The 16,651-nt window shown below is 39.7% G+C and overlaps 1 protein-coding gene across 2 annotated transcripts in view; it reads left to right on the forward strand.

Annotated features, from left to right (window-relative positions):
* PDK1 (pyruvate dehydrogenase kinase 1) overlaps window positions 1-15,807 on the forward strand; it is a 39,228-nt gene extending 23,421 nt beyond the window's left edge. The window contains exons 9-11 of one of the 2 annotated variants that reach the window (XM_066346701.1): window positions 5,536-5,646; window positions 10,719-10,832; window positions 12,855-15,807. In XM_066346701.1, coding sequence (XP_066202798.1) covers window positions 5,536-5,646; window positions 10,719-10,832; window positions 12,855-12,995 — 366 coding nt within the window. In that variant the 3' untranslated portion in view covers window positions 12,996-15,807. The remainder of the gene's footprint in view (window positions 1-5,535; window positions 5,647-10,718; window positions 10,833-12,854) is intronic. The other variant, XM_066346702.1, reaches the window with a different exon arrangement.
* Window positions 15,808-16,651: the final 844 nt, after the last annotated feature.

A 16,651-nucleotide genomic window follows, 5' to 3' on the forward strand; every position in this document is an offset into this window, starting at 1 on the left:
AGCTCATGCTCAAGCCAGATGAGCCTGCACTCAAGCTAGCAACCTCAGGGTTTCGAACCTGGGTCCTCAGCGTCCCAGGGCGATGCTCTGTCCACTGGAACACCGCCTTGTCAGGCTCATTAGCCTACTGTAAACTTCCTTTATTATTATTCTTTTCAAATAGTATTCCATTTTAGTTTTATTTTTTATCACTCTGAGGATACTAATGATAGCTGTATTTTTAAAAATTAATTGTCTCTACTGTCTGCATTATCTCTGAATTGTTGAAAAAATTTATTGATTGGTTTTAGAGATAGAGAGATACGGTGATTTGTTGTTCCACTTATTTATGCATACAGTGGTTGATCCTTCTGTGTGCCCACAGCCTTGGTGTACCGGGAAAATTCTCTAACCATCTGAACTACCCAGCCAGAGCTGAATTTCTTTTTTCTGTTTATCTCTCTTGGCTGTGCATGGAAAAGAGTGAGGCACAAATAAATGTATGGCTATACCATCTGTTTGCTGAAAATGTAAGGTTGATGCGTCACTTTTTTTCCATCCCAGATGCTAATGTGTGACTGGTTTTTTTTTGGTTAGTTATGTGTCAGCCACATGCCCACTAAAGTTTACTTGATTCAAAATAAGTTCCGTATGTCTTCTGCTTTGGGACTTTAGTTTTGCTACAGTGTGATCTTTCTTCCAGCCTTTTCTGCTTCTGTTTCTTGTGCTTTAGCATACTGGTCTGCATTTGCTTTCTATTACTTGTGGTCATCCATCACCCCATGGATCAAGGTTCAGTGAGCTCCTAGGCACTCAGCGGAGAATTGTTCTGTGCTGATGGACAGACAGGCTTTGCTTAGGAATCTGTTTGGTATAAAGAAAGGTTTATAATGACCAAGTATTTCCAATTCTAAGTATGTATATATTCTGAAAATTTAAAAACAGATTTTCAAGCCAAAACTTAAACATGAACTCAGCAGCATTATTCACACTAGCCAAAAAATGAAAGAGCCCAGGTGTCCATCAACTGATGAGGGGACAATAAAATGTTTTATATATATATATATATATATATATATCTCCATCTAATGTAATATTATTTGGCCATAAGAAGAATGAAGCATTGGATATGGTTGTAGCAACATTGAAAGCATGCTAAGTGAAAGAAACCAATCACAAAATGTTATATGTCACATGATTCTATTCATATGAAATATCCAGAATAGGCAAATATAAAAGGGCAAGAAGTAGACTAGTGGTTGCATAGGATTGTAATCAATAAAGTGTCCAGAGTTTCTTTCTTTCTTTTTTTTTTTTTAAAGTCAAGGGAGATAGTGAGGCAGACTCCCTCATGCGTCCTGACTGGGATCCACCTGGCAACCCCATCTGGGACTAATGCTTGAGTACTGAGCTATTTTTAGCACCTGAGGCCATGCTCAAACCAATTGAACTGGCTATGGGAGGGGATGAGGGAGAGAAGAGGGAGAGGAAGTGGGGGAGAAGCAGATGGTCGCTTCTCCTGTGTGCCCTGACTAGGAATTGAACCCAGGATATCTATATGCCGGGCCGATGTTCTGTCAGTGAGCCACCAACCAGGGCTTCAGGGTTTCTTTTTGAAGTAATGAAAATATTTTAAAACTTACTGTGTTGATGGTTGCACATATCTGTGAATATATTAAGAACCATTCAGTTGTACATTTTAAATGAGTGAATTGTAAAATATGTGAATTACATTAAAAAAATTTTTTTCCCATATATTATTTTGGGGAGAGGAGGGGATAGAGGAAAGCGTAGAGAGAGAGAAGTAGCAACTTGTTGTTCCACTTAGTTGTTTTATTTAGTTATGCACTTATGGGTTACTCTTCGTTTGTGCCCTTACCAGGGATTAAATCTGTGACCTTGGTGCTCTGGGATGAAATTGTATCCACTGAGCAACCCGACTAGGGTCGTGAGTTGTATTTCAATAAAGCTGTTAAAAAAATGTTCATAGGGTCTTCAACAGACTGTTCTAGAAGCCCCTTATAAAAGCCCTACCTGTATATTGGGTATGTCTCTCCCCATTACTCTTCCTCTTCACATCCAAGGTCGAATGAGTGTGTCTACTCTTGTTATCTCTTTATATGTTAAGTGGTTGCTTTAATATTCTTCAGTAGAGATTTCATCCCCATCAGTTACCCTAGATTTCAGGATCAAGGTCTGTATTTTTTCCTCATTCTTTTAATTTGTTAAAATTATTGACATTTTCCACCTTTTATCCCTCTGCTGAAAATCCTGTGGGAAAAATGTGTTTTCTGTCTTAAAACTCTAGCTGTTCTCTGGGCTCGCCCGGTCAAGGCGCATATGGGAGTTGATGCTTCCTGCTCTTCCTCCCTTTCTCTCTCTCTCCTCTAAAAAGAATAAATAAAAATAATTTTAAAAAACCTCTAGCTGTTCTTTCAGATTATATGCTTGGCTTATATTCAATAAATAATGTGTTTTAGCCACGTATCTTTTAGGTTAAAATGTAAATGTCTTTGTTCATTCACTGTTGCTGTTTTAATAAACGACATTGGAAAAAGATGTTAAGAGACTTTAGGAGCTCTGGGGGAGAGTTCACGGTTAGTAAATTTCCTGCCTTCAGAGCTGTCATCAAGTTAGCAGTGGTGCATTTCTCTAGGACCTGAAATTCACATGAACTAGCCCAGGGAGCCCAGTGTTATGGGGAACAGGAAGTTAAGGATGACAACTTTTAGTTAGATGACATTGAGAAGTGGTGATTTACTAAAGAGAAAACTAAAAATAATTGGCAAACTTCTCTTCCTTAGCTGCCTTGTTGACATTGCTCCCCACTGCGTCTCTTTCATAATCTGTTCTTTTTTCCCCTTAGCATAGGCTTATGTTCCAGTGAGTCTAGATGTTTTTCTTCAAATGATCTGAATCAGAGATTTGTTTAATTTTCACATCTCTTTCTCAGTGTACTTGCCATCAGTGTGCCGTTCTTCTTATAAATGTATACAGACCAAACATCTGTTGGCCTGTCTGTCTCTGTTGCGTTATTTTCTCCCTCCTTTTCCCCAGAGAGCTCAGATCCTCTGGTATACCATCTCTTACAAATCTCTTGGAAACCCTTTTGACCACTTTAAAAATCTACTGGTTCAGGTTTGTTGTCTTTCAAAGCAAAGGAGGGTTACCTTTATTTGCCTCTATCAGTTTTTAACTCTATTGCAATGGCTTAGTTTACCACCTCACCTCCAATAAGAAGACATCTCTCAGAGTCACCTCTGTCCTTTCTGCTCCGCTCTCCGATTTTCTCATGTTGGCCTATAGCTAGAAGTCACTTTTTGTTTTATACCGTCTGGATGCCAGAACGTTAAGGAAAACCAGGAGATATTTATTGAATCTGCCTTTTTATCTTAATATCTATTCTCACATGTTGTTTATTTAGTAATATTTATAGAACCTTCAGACTTCTTATGATGTTAGCAGCAAATGTGCAGCAGAACATTGAATTAAAGGATGACTAATTAATTGATGTATCTCAAAAAATACCCAAACTTCTTTATTCATTTTATTAAAATAAATCTCTTCACATGGCTTTGAATTCATGGCCAAGAACATTTTCAAGCATAATGCAACAAGACAAGTTTTGAATAAAGTTTTTATATATTTTTATACTGCAATTTTCTAATTATAGATATATCAGAGGCAAGTCTTCAAATGTTATTTCAAAACAAATTTTTATTTAAAAAATTAAAATAGCTATGTGATTTTCTTTTCTTTTTTTTGTGTGTGTATTTTTCTGAAGCTGGAAATGGGGAGAGACAGTCAGACAGACTCCCGCATGCACCCGACCGGGATCCACCCGGCACGCCCACCAGGGGCGACGCTCTGCCCCTTCGGGGCGTCGCTCTGCCGCGACCAGAGCCACTCTAGCGCCTGGGGCAGAGGCCAAGGAGCCATCCCCAGCGCCCGGGCCATCTCTGCTCCAATGGAGCCTTGGCTGCGGGAGGGGAAGAGAGAGACAGAGAGGAAGGAGGGAGAGGGGTGGAGAAGCAAATGGGCGCTTCTCCTGTGTGCCCTGGCAGGGAATCGAACCCGGGTCCCCCGCACGCCAGGCCGACGCTCTACCGCTGAGCCAACCGGCCAGGGCCGTGATTTTCATTATGAAAGAAATAAACAGCAGATCCTTGAATAATATCATTTATTTAACAATGTTTAGTTATAACATTGATGAAATGCCACGGGAACTTACCTCTTCTTTATATCATTAGCTTATGATAAAATTGTTTTTCTTATACATTATTTCACCACAGTTTCAGGAACCTATTGATGACATTAAATGAAGACTTAACTGTATAAACATACTGTAAAGATTTTAAAAGACTATATAAAAACTTAACTAGAAGCCATCTAGCCTACTGACTTTTTAATACATTCAGAACTATTTTTATATCTGTACGTATCTATATACCTATGTTACAAGCAGATTTGTTTGTATATGACACCTATGTTAATATTATAAATTTAAGTTTTGTAACAAGGAAATGGCTGTAGTAGATTAGACTAGAAGGCATACAACAACTAGGGAAGTTAAGTACATGTAAATTGTGAAGGAAGAAAAAAATGAAGACAGTCTGTAAATAAATGATTAAATCCAGTCTACCATATAATTTGAATTGGAAAAATGACATAAGCACAATATAAAAACCTATGTATTTATAAACTCACCAGAAAGTTGTCTTGGGAGGGGGTCTATGCTGGGAAATGGCTGGTAGATGAGATTCTACAACACAATGAAGTGGGGTTTTTTTCTTTCCTGAAAATGAAAATTATACTGTTATTTTTCATAATAGAAGTAGTTATAAAAAAAAAATTCAGAAACTAAAAACCCAAAAGAAGAAAATCACTCATAATTCCATAGACAAAATAATATATCATTACACTTTTTTATAATTTAAGTTTTATGAAATTAGAATAACCGCTTCGTAAAATTTTGCTGTTTAACAAGATTTTGTGAACATTTCTCATGCCAATACATACAGTTCTATATAATAGTCAATGGATAAATAATGTTTTATTTTAGAATGTACATTAATTTGCTCAAACAGTCCTCTCTCTAGGTTATAATCCAGTGTTAGCTATTCTCATACATTCTTTGCATACTTTTCTAATTATGTATTTTTTAGGCTAAACATTGTTGGGTCAGAAGGTTTATGCATTTTTTATCTGGTTGTCGAACTGCCCACCATAAAAGAATAATAAACTTATTTTTATATCCAAGATAGGCTTAGTTTATGCCACATTTTGTGATATACTGCTGTGTCAGTGCGACTTCAGTAGAGGCCCAACACTGAATTTGTGTTATGATGGAGTTTGTTATGTATTAGAATTCTACATGCTTTATGAGTTGTTAAGTCCAGCAGTAAGGGAAATGTTTACATTTGCAGCTTGGATTACATGATAATTCATTTTGAAAACTGTACTCTCTGGCCAGCAGTTAAACTGTGACACTGAGTATGTGTCAGTATTTTGCTGTTATGGGACTTGGTCATAGTGCATGATCCTTTCTCATCTTAGATGAGTGACCGAGGAGGTGGTGTTCCTTTGAGGAAAATTGACCGACTCTTCAACTACATGTACTCAACTGCACCCCGTCCTCGTGTCGAGACGTCCCGAGCAGTGCCCCTGGTATGTGATCAAGAAATAACGAAGTGTGTTTTTGTGAACTGCCAAACAACAACAACAGAATACCAAATAAATCAGTTGAGCCGTTGGGTAGGGTACACCACAAGCAAGAGGAGAAGCTGTTAGAAAAAAACACTTTCGCCTCTTAATTTAAACAGCCTTTGGTTATTTTTTTCTTTTGGTTGAAGAGCACACGATAGAGTATTGTTTTAGAGGTCTCGTTGCCAAGCTTGATAGTTGATATGTCAGTAGTTTCCATGTGGTAAGCCGCATTTTGACATTCTATTTATTTGTGTATGTGGGTGTGTGTGACAGAGACAGAGAGAGGGACAGACAGGGACAGACAGAAAGGAAGAGAAAGAGATGAGAAGCATTAATTCTTCGTTGTGGCACCTTAGTTGTTCATTGATTGCTTTCTCATATATGCCTTGACCTGGGGGGGGGGGGCTACAGCAGACCGAGTTACCCCTTGCTCCAGCCAGCAACCTTAGGCTCAAGCCAGTGACCTCAGGGTTTCGAACCTGGGTCCTCTGTATCCCAGTCTGATTCTCTGTCCACTGCGCCATCGCCTGATCAGGCTTGACATACTATTTCTAATGTGAAGACTAAATAAACAGTTTTAGTGGTATTTGGTCAACACTGATTTACTCTTTAGTGTTGATTTTTTTTCCCTCAAGTACTTATAATAGATCTCATATTTGAGACTCAGAAATAAGACTAGAGTTCTGATCAATTTATTATCCAACCTGGAAATGGTTCAAATTATAATTGTTTTGCTGACATTTAAAAATTTTTAGAGAGAGATGTGGGGGAGAGAACATTGATTGGTTGTTCTACTTACCTGTTCATTGGTTGAATCTTGTCTCTGTCCTGAGCGGGGATCAAACCTGCAACCTTGGCATATCAGTACAGTGCTCTAGCCAACTGAGCTACTTGGCTAGGGCCTTTTGCTGTATATTTTATACATCTTAGTAGTCATCTGTTTTCAAGTTTAATAAGATTAGCTTTTGAATTGACTCCTTCCTTGTGCTCCAACCCCCTGAAAAGCGCTTTGCCAAATCTCTGACCTGTAATTCTAGAACTGTTTTTCTAGGCTTGGAGTCTTCTCTGGCATATGCACTGAAGTTATGTGGTAACATGATGAAACACAGTATGAGATGAATCTCTTTGTAACTGAATCTTTTAGTAACTCTTCCTAGAGTTACTAAAAGAACTTCATTATAATAGTTTTACCTGTTACACAGCACAAATCCTGTAGCTACAAGAGTCAGCTAATGAATGCATAACTAAGTGGAACAACACATTGATGTTTTTCTCTTTCTCTAAGTCAATAAAAATTAAAAAAAAATAAAGCATCTTCTAATTTTACTCTAAAAGTAAAGGGAGAGAGAGGATATACTGCTTTTGTAGTAAACAGATATTGTAAAATTTGTGTGGCGAGTGGCATGCCATACTAGTCCAGACTCTGGATCTAAACTGTCTGGTTCCACTTCTGATTTTACTACATTTTAGCCCTGTAGCTTTGGGAAAAGTAGGGACCTTTTAATACCCTAGTACCCTGGTCGGCAGACTGTGGCTCGTGAGCCACACAAGGCTGTTTGGCCCCTTAAGTGTGGCTCTTCCACAAAATACCATGTGCGGGCGCTACCTCGATAAGGAATGTACCTACCTATATAGTTTAAGTTTAAAAAATTTGGCTCTCAAGAGAAATTTCAATCGTTGTACTGTTGATATTTGGCTCTGTGGACTAATGAGTTTGCCGACCACTGCCCTAGTACACAGATGGACCTGGAAATATTACACTAAGTGAAATAAGCCAGTCAGAGAAAGACAAGTACCATATGATTTCACCTGTATATGGAATCTAATGAACAAAATAAACTAACAAAATAGAAACAGACTCTTGGATTTAGAGAACAGACTGACAGCTGTCAGAGCGGAAGGGGGCTGGGTGAAAAAAGTAAAGGGATTAAACAGAAAAAAAACTCAGACACAGACGACAGCATGGTGACTGAGGGAGAGGGAGTGAGGGGAGGTAGAAGAAATAACTGGTGCTGGTAGGAGACTTGACTGGGGCAGTGAACACACAGTGTAGTATATAGGTGATGTGTTGTAGAGTTGTACACCTGAAACCTGTATAATTTCATTAACCAATGTCACCCTAATAAACTTAATTAAAATAAAATTTAAAAATCGAGTTATTGTAAGGGTGACTTTTAATATATAGAAAAAAATACCTTTTGTAGTGTCTGGCACAAAGTCAGTGCCATATAAGTGTTGTTTAGGATGCAAATTTATGTGAATGTTTAAGAAAATGGGAGGCTTGCCATGGCACAGACTACCCTATGCATCTGTAGCCTTACAGAGAGGAAGACTGTTGTTAAGCTCTCTCAGAACCTCCTCCTTGATATCCTGACCATTTTGTAAGTGGACCCAGTAAACAGACATTGGGGCAGCTGGAGAAACACTGCCTGACATCCACAGGAGTGGTCATCTTCTCTGCCTGCCTATTGAGAGCACCCTCCATGTGGTGCCTTCTGGTGGGCATCTCTGTGGGCGGAGTATCCTCACACTGTGAGCCTGCTTAGAGAGGACCAGCCACATTTTCCTCTTCCAGACCGACTTCCCATCAGCTATCCAGTTTTGTTTTCTCCAAGTCTCTGACCAGCCAGCCAGCCCTTTCGCCACCTGTGAGTCCATTTAGGTGCTGAACCTCAAGTTCTGCCTACGGGTAGGATTTACTTCTGCCCTGAAGAGGCTCTAGTGAAAGGGCAGTTCGCTTCTGGCTGGCGTTGGCATCCGGTGTAGACACATCAGTGGGACAGGCCCATGCTGTTTTCTCCGAATTATTTCTAGGGGAAGCCCCACGAGTCCATAGGGGTGGGTGAGGGAGAGGCAGTGATAAAGGGGACCAGGCCATGGGACCCTGAGCCACCTGCTTGTGCGGTTTTCTTGGGGCCATATCTGAAACTAATTAATGTATCAGTCAGGGTCCCAACAGAAAAGAGATTTTAATTATGATAATTAAGGAAGGCTTACTTACACAAATTACAGAGCTGTGAGTAGGGCTAGTACAGGAAGCCAGGGCTAGCAGCAGTAGAACTATGGCTGCCCAAAATCAAAGGGAGGAGAAGAAGTTAGCAGAACCCAGAAAAGGGGAAGGTTGCAGAGCAGCTGCTCAGGGGCCCACCCTGCCCAGGGGAGGCAACCTCAGCTGGAAGGAAGCAGGGGAGTGAATGCCTTCATTGACTTCCCCTGAGTTCCTGCTGGGTTCTCCATTTTCCACATCCACTGCCGAGGACATGGGAATCCACTGGTCATCCATTCAGGTCAGCCTCCCAGGGCAAGGAGAAATGTGGAGAATGGATAGTTGATTTGGAGGGGTGAGCAGAAACTCTGGTTAGAAAAATTAAGTAATACGTGGTTGGAGATAGGTAAAGCCGGAGCCTGGATTTGTTTATAGTACCCTGATTCCTGAATCCACATAAGCTTTTAACTGAAGTGTTATTTGGAATGTCATTGAATATCTCATTTGGTGATAAAAACTTTTTACATTTATTCGAAGGTTTGCTTTGTATTGAAAAATTGGTAGGATTTGTCCGGGTCAAGAGGTTATTCCAAATACTGGGAACAGGATGAACAGACACAGAAGTAGAAAATAGCATATACAGTGTGTCTGTAAAATCATGGTGCACTTTTGACCGGTCACAGGAAAGCAACAAAAGACGATAGAAATGTGAAAACTGCACCAAATTAAAGGAAAACCCTCCCAGTTTCTGTAGGATGATGTGGCAGCATGTGCACATGCACAGATGATGATGTAACACCGTGTATACAGCGGAGCAGCCCGTGGCCATGTCAGTCGAGATGTGGACGGTACAGAGGAAAGTTCAGTGTGTTCTGTGGCTCGCTAAATTCGAATCCATGACCAAAGTGCAATGCGAATATCGGGTGCGTTTAAAACGAAGCGCCACCACACAGGAATAACATTACTCGGTGGGATAAGCAGTTGAAGGAAACCGGCAGTTTGGTGGAGAAACCCCGTTCTGGTAGGCCATCAGTCAGTGACGAGCCTGTAGAGGCTATACGGGATAGCTACCTAAGGAGCCCTAAAAAAAACTGTGCGTGAGCCCACATTGAACTGCACTGAATAGGTATGAAACTGGGAGAATTTTCCTTTTATTTGGTGCAGATTTCACATTTCTATCGTCTTTTGTTGTTTTTCTGAGACCGGTCAAAAGTGCACCATGACTTGATGGACACGCTGTATTTGAAGAACTTAAGAGCAGAAAATTTAGTTCAGCTGATTGGAAGGAGGAGTCGGAGACCTGATCTTACTGGGTCTTGAAAACTCCTTTTAGAAGCTTAGATTTTTATTTCAAGCCAGAGGATGGGGATTGGGGATGTGCTTTGAGGATTTAAAATTTTTGTTTATTTATTTATTTGAAAAATTAATTTGAGAGAAGAGACAGAGAGAGAGAGAAAGGCAGGAGAAGCAATTCCTAGTAGTACTGGGCAAGCCCAAGGCTTTGAACCGGCGACCTCAGCATTCCAGGTCAGTGCTTTATCAACTGCGCCACCATGGGTCAGTTATGTGCTTTGAAGATTTTTAAGCAGGGAAGTGATTTGTAAGTGTGAGAACTAAGACAGAGCTGTTAGGGATCTCTCCTGGTTCAGAACACAGGCTGCTAATTCATGGTATAAAGTTATGAGATGTCGCTCTTAGGCTCCAATAAAGCTTTTTTTCTACTCTTGCTCCTAAAAGGGAGAACATATTTTATATGATATTGCCCAAGGTAGTGTTGGGATACTCTAGAGCAGGCCAATGAAGAAAAGTAACATGCTTTTCCAGAGCTCCCCAAGTATTGAAGACTTCTAAATGACTTGAGGGGAGTAATCTAATGTACTCAGCTAGGCTCCAGCTTGACCATTAGAAATATAAATTCTTAGGTATTAATCGGTTTCTTAGACACAGGCTCTGACAGCACTGGGGTACTCAGTAGCATTTATTTTCATTAGATAAGTATTTCAGTGCGTGGCTTTCTGAATAGAATTTCGTTTTCCTCACACAACAGGCTGGTTTTGGCTATGGACTGCCCATCTCCCGTCTTTATGCACAGTACTTCCAAGGAGACCTGAAGCTGTACTCCCTCGAGGGCTATGGGACAGATGCAGTGATCTACATTAAGGTAGTAGCTGTAGTTTTCTTGAATGAATGAGACTTGTTTTGATAAGATGTCGATATTTAACTGTAATGAAAATTTCCTCTACTTCATGCTATTGAAATAGAAGTATATGTTTTTTAATGTATTTTTTTTTAGATTTTATTTATTCATTTTAGATGGGGGGGGGGATAGCAGGAGTAGGAAGCATCAACTCTCATATGTGCCTTGACCAGGCAAGCCCAGGGTTTTGAACCAGTGACTCAGTATCCCAGGTTGATGCTTTATCCACTGTGCCACCACAGACCAGGCCAAAGAATATGTTTTTTTACATAGGACTTCATCTTTTCTGACAAATTATTTCCTTGACTATAGGAAAAGAAATATGCTAATCTGTAGTGGTCAGGACTATGGTTGTTAATAGAAAAAAGTTGGGTTGAAGTGGGGAATCATAAAACGTTTTATGTCTTACAATTTAATTTTAACAGGATGCACACAAATGGACATTGACCCATTGCCAATCTTTGGATGTACTGCTCAGACCTTTTCTGTAGGTCTGCGAGAAGCTGTACTTATAGTGCTTTTCAGAGAACTCGCCTCCTCTTTTTTTGGCACTTTGTGAAATAATGCTTGATTTAATTATATCTTTATAATGACAGCTGTAATTGCATAAAGAGATTGGGAACAAGCACAGGTGATTCTTGGTAAGCCTGTAGCTCACCTGGTGGGAACAAAAGCACTAAGCCTACGGGCCTTGAATGTTCCACGTGTTTATGCAGAGATCAGTGTATTTTACAGGGTGGAGAGCACTGAGGCCCATCAATCCACTGGATTGGTTAAGCTGTCGGTATCTATTTAGTGACGCTAGTTTCTTGTTCTAACCACTAGATGGCACCCATTTTATAGGCAATACTAAAGACTATAGGAAAAAATAAATTTATCTGAAAAGGTTAAGTTTTTTAAGATTATAGTTCTTTTTCTCAGTTTTAAGGAACTTAAAAAAAAGGCAACATGAAGGCAATATTTTTATCACTAAAGGTAACATCTTTGATCCAGTCTTAGACCAAATGGTGCTGGCAGTTCAGGCATATTTAAAGAGATTGTATAAGTGGAAAGTTTTTAGCTGCATTTTGAAAAAGGTAGATGAAAGGAAAGGAAGTCTTATAGAGCCACTGAAATCGTCAACACCAAATGCTTTCTGTAGCATTGTCAGAATGCTAAGTTCTGATATTAAATTGAAATTTATAGTTCAGTATTTTCTATATCTTGGGGAATACCTATGGCTTAAGGTTAAAATTCTACTGAAATATCCCAACTTGAAGAAGATAATGAGGAACATAGTATTTCAAGTCTCAGTGATTTACAGGAAGGTGCCATAGAACAGTGCATTGTAATGATATGTTGGAAACATGAATTCACGCATGATGCAGAAACACCTATGCTGTAGCTGAAACTGGTGGCTTTAATGGGAGGAGAAAAAGACACAGGATCAGACCCAGGGCCAAGAATGGTTTGTGCAAAAGCCAAGATGCCTTAGACATAGTGTTATATTTATTGATGGTAATATTATGTTGAAATTTTCAAAGTACAGTGACTATATTGAAAATAGTATTTATTCTAATAAATTAAAATAGAATTCATTATATTATTTTACCATTACATAGATTAAGGGACATATGTCAATTCTTATGCCTCTGTACTTACACGACTTCTTAAATTAACTAACTTCTGTTTTGGGTCATGTTTTATAAGAGACACCTATTACACTTGCGTAAAATTTCAAGCCAGTGGGTTCAGGCTGGCTGGGGAATTACTGCAAGACAAATTCAGAGAACACGCCTATCAGGCAGTGCCATAGACTTAGTCAATAACATGTTTCAAAATCTGTGCACTATTTAAAAATGTATTGAGATGGTGTTATGATTAATGAAGTACGAAGTGAATAAAATATTGTTTAACTTGTAATAACCTTTTAAAATAACCACTGTATGTTTTCTTAAATTATGGACCCTAAAAACATACCAGACTTAGGTCCTGCTTTTCTTTCAGGCTTTATCAACCGAATCAATAGAAAGACTCCCCGTGTATAACAAAGCTGCCTGGAAGCACTACAACGCCAACCATGAGGCTGATGACTGGTGTGTTCCCAGCAGAGAACCGAAGGACATGACCACGTTCCGCAGTGCCTGAATCACTGGGACCCCTGGGAAATCCCAATGTGGCTTTTATGTGAAACTTGGAAGGGTTGGTGTTCAGAACTACATTATAACAAATACGTTGTGTGTCTTTTTCACAACTATTTGGGTAGAATAAATGGAAACTGAATTCCATTTATGCCTTTTAAAGGATGAATTTGTACCTATTTGACACTTATATTTTCACAGTTAACTGAACATATTTTTAAACAACAAATGTTTTTGCCAACTTTCCCCTTTATGATAGACTTCAGAAGAGTGTTAAGTCTTTGGGTTTCTACAGGAAGCTATGTGGTTTTGTAAAATACTTTTCATTTATGTCTGCTAAAAACATTTTCTTAATACTGATTAGCATGTTAACCATTTTTTTGTTGTTATTTGGAGTTCTGGCATCCTTTACCTAGTAGTGGCAATTGTAGTAAGATGACCTCCCTTTTTGCAGTGACTAACTACAAGTAAAGCAGAAACAGTTGTCCTGTGAATATAGAACCAGCCACCTGAAAGCATCTACATATATTGTCTTAGCTCTGAAGTTAACCTGCCGTTTTAAAATTGTATTGTGAAAGATTATAACTAGTTCCCTATGGATCTAAGCCTTGATCATGGGCAGTCTACTTTGAATGTGTTTGCGATTAATGTAAGGAGAAAATTTTATACTAAAAACAAACTAGCAGCTACTAACATTCTAGAAGAGAAATTTTTGGCAAAGCAGTGAGTCCCCAAAACTGAACTATTGCTTGTTGAGATCACATGGGGGAGCTTTTGAGAAAGAGCTTTACGGGTCCTACTGCAGACATGCCGAAGTAGATGGCCTTAAAACGCTTGGTAGGTTATTCTGATGCATCACCTCCTGAGGGAACCATCCTGTTAAAGTGACAGAGATCTTTAGGTTTTGGTTTTCACCTATCCAAAGGTCAGGCTTCTAGACCGGAGGAGAGACACACTGAATCTCAAGCCTGGTGCAGTTAGAAGCATGATTTAAAGCAGTAAACAAAATGACTACTGGAGAATAGTAGGTAACAGAAGGATAAGAACATGAATGCACAAGTCTTGACAAAGAGCATATATTTTATAAGAAATATCTAGACTTTGGCAAAAGTCAGTTTGCTTATCACAGCAATCTTTTGCATTGGTGTGGTAACTTGTAGTCTACAGATACTTCGGTATAGTGTATGTACTCTATTGGGCTTTCAAACGGAAAGCTACAGAACAGGTGGTGTCATCCTTGTGTTCAGACTCAGAGTGTGGGCCATAAGTTGCACAATTGGAACTGGCCCCAAGCTGTGCCTGCTGGTCACTCTGTCAGCCACTGAATCTGGGAGACCATGAAGTCAGGAGACTATGTTTAACCATAGCTCATTTTCTTTTTACAGTGATGGAATACATGGAAAATGAATTTTGAAAGTAAGATTTTAAATGTTTAAAGAAAAGCTTTACCACTTAACTGGGGGTAATTTATCTGGAAAATACATTTAAGTGGAAACATCTCATTCTTTATAAGATTGCATAAGCTTAACAATTCTATATAAATGTGTAAATAGGAGGGATGCCGAAGGTCAGTTAGTCTAGAACCTGGGACAGAGAGATGTTTGCCTTGGGCTTCTTGGCTAGTCTGACCAAACATTGGGAAAAAAGATCTTTTACCTAACCTGTTGCTTTATTATGGGTCCTGTGACAAACAACAGGCTATGCCAATAGATGATTTTGTTAGGTCAATGTGTTAGTTTTTTAACTTTAAATCACACTTTTCTGCCCTAGAGGCTGGCAGCAGCAAGTGCTGTGGACTCAGTTCACAAGGCCAGCGAGTCAGGTTTTGGTGAGCTCGAGGCTGGCAAACTCAGGCACGGTCAGCAGTGTGGATGGGGGCGGGCCGGTGACCGTGGCCAGCGCCCATGGGCTCCTGTCTTACCCGCCGTCCAGAGCCCGTGAGTGCGAGCTCTCCCCGCCACCCGAGCCCAGATCCCTCCGCTGCACGTCAGTGTCTGAGCTCCGATGCATCCACAGGAGTCTTGTTCAGGGAGGCAAACAAGTAGGTGGGGAGTCCCACCCACCAACCCACCGTAGCTCCCAGGGTTCCAGGGAAAAAGGTTAAATTACACTTTTCTTATAATGGTAAAATATTTTAGAATGGTTTGAATCAAAGTAACCTACTTTCTTTTCTAAAAGACATTTGTACAACTGACACAAACTTGATATTTTTACTTCTGAAAGATTCCCCCCCCAATTTTTTTTTTAAGTTTTCCCTCTTTATTTAATTGTGTTTTAAAGGGAAAGTGTACTCTTTTCCTTTAGCTTCTTTTTAAGGTATAATGACTTGACTTTTTTATTGTAGTAATGAAAAGAAAATTATATACAAAAATATTTTGGGGGAGGATATTTGCTAGTTGGTTTTAGATCTTTAAAACCTGAAATGTTTTTAAAATTTTTTTACATTCTTTTGCCCACCAGCATTTAATATGATGCTATGTAGATATAAGAATATACTGAAGGATAAGAAGTGATAAGGAAGTGATTTTTATAGACTAGGTGTTTAATGAAGGTGCCAACATTTTTAGGCGGAATCGCAAAAAATATTCTGTCCTGTACTCAAAATACTGGCTTTAGATATCTTCATACTCAATAGCAACCACTTTCTTACACTGAACATTTTATGTGAAGATGTTGAAGTGGAGGTCTACATTTTATAAAATGTTTTGTGAATGGTAAACTGAAAGCATGGATCTACTCTTATTTTGAAAATTAAATTGGGACAACTTGGGTTTTGAAAATATAATCATGTTATGTAAATAAAAGTCTTGCATCATCAAGGGTCATCATTCTGTAAACATTCAAAAACCTGTAGCTAGATGTCTTGCATTAAATTGCACTAGAGAAAGTGTTTGGCACTTAAATTTCCAATGTGTAGTATTCTAATGGAGAAGGCTAGAGGGAGAGTTTGTATGGTTTGAGTTGGCCTAGATTTTCCTTATCCACACATCCACAGATGACTGACTGACTGACTGCATGAATGAAGATCGGCTGTGAGATTTTATTTTTAGTGAGAGAGAGGAACAGACAGGAAGGAAGAGAGATGAGAAGCATCAACTCTCAGGCGTCCCCAGACTACGGCCCACATGCAGCCCCCTGAGGCCATTTATCTGGCCCCCTGCTGCACTTCCGGAAGGGGCACCTTTTTCATTGGTGGTCAGTGAGAGGAGCACTGTATATGGCGGCCCTCCAATGGTCTGAGGGACAGTGAACTGGCCCCCTGTGTAAAAAGTTTGGGGACCCCTGTTAGTTTCAGGACCTTAGTTGTCATTGATTACTTTCACATATGTGCCTTGATCCAGGGGCTCTAGCAGAGGCAGTGACCCCTTGCTTAAGCCAGCAGCCTTGGGCTCAAGCCAGTGACCTTAGGCCTCAAGCCAGTGACCTTGGGGCTCAAGCCAGCGACCATGGGGTCATATCTATGATCCCACACTCAGACCAGCAACCCAACACTCAAGCTGGTGAGCCCACGCTCAAACTGGTGACTCTGGGGTTTCAAACCTGGGTTCGCTGCATCCCAGGCTGTCACTCTGTCCACTGTGCCACCGCATGGCCAGGCCGATTCTTAAAGGTTGTATGCAAGTGCTCTGTTAATAATTTTTTTACGATAGAAGTAATTATAGA

This window comes from Saccopteryx leptura, chromosome 7 (genome assembly GCF_036850995.1).
Source record: "Saccopteryx leptura isolate mSacLep1 chromosome 7, mSacLep1_pri_phased_curated, whole genome shotgun sequence".
Taxonomy (NCBI): Eukaryota; Metazoa; Chordata; class Mammalia; order Chiroptera; family Emballonuridae; genus Saccopteryx; species Saccopteryx leptura.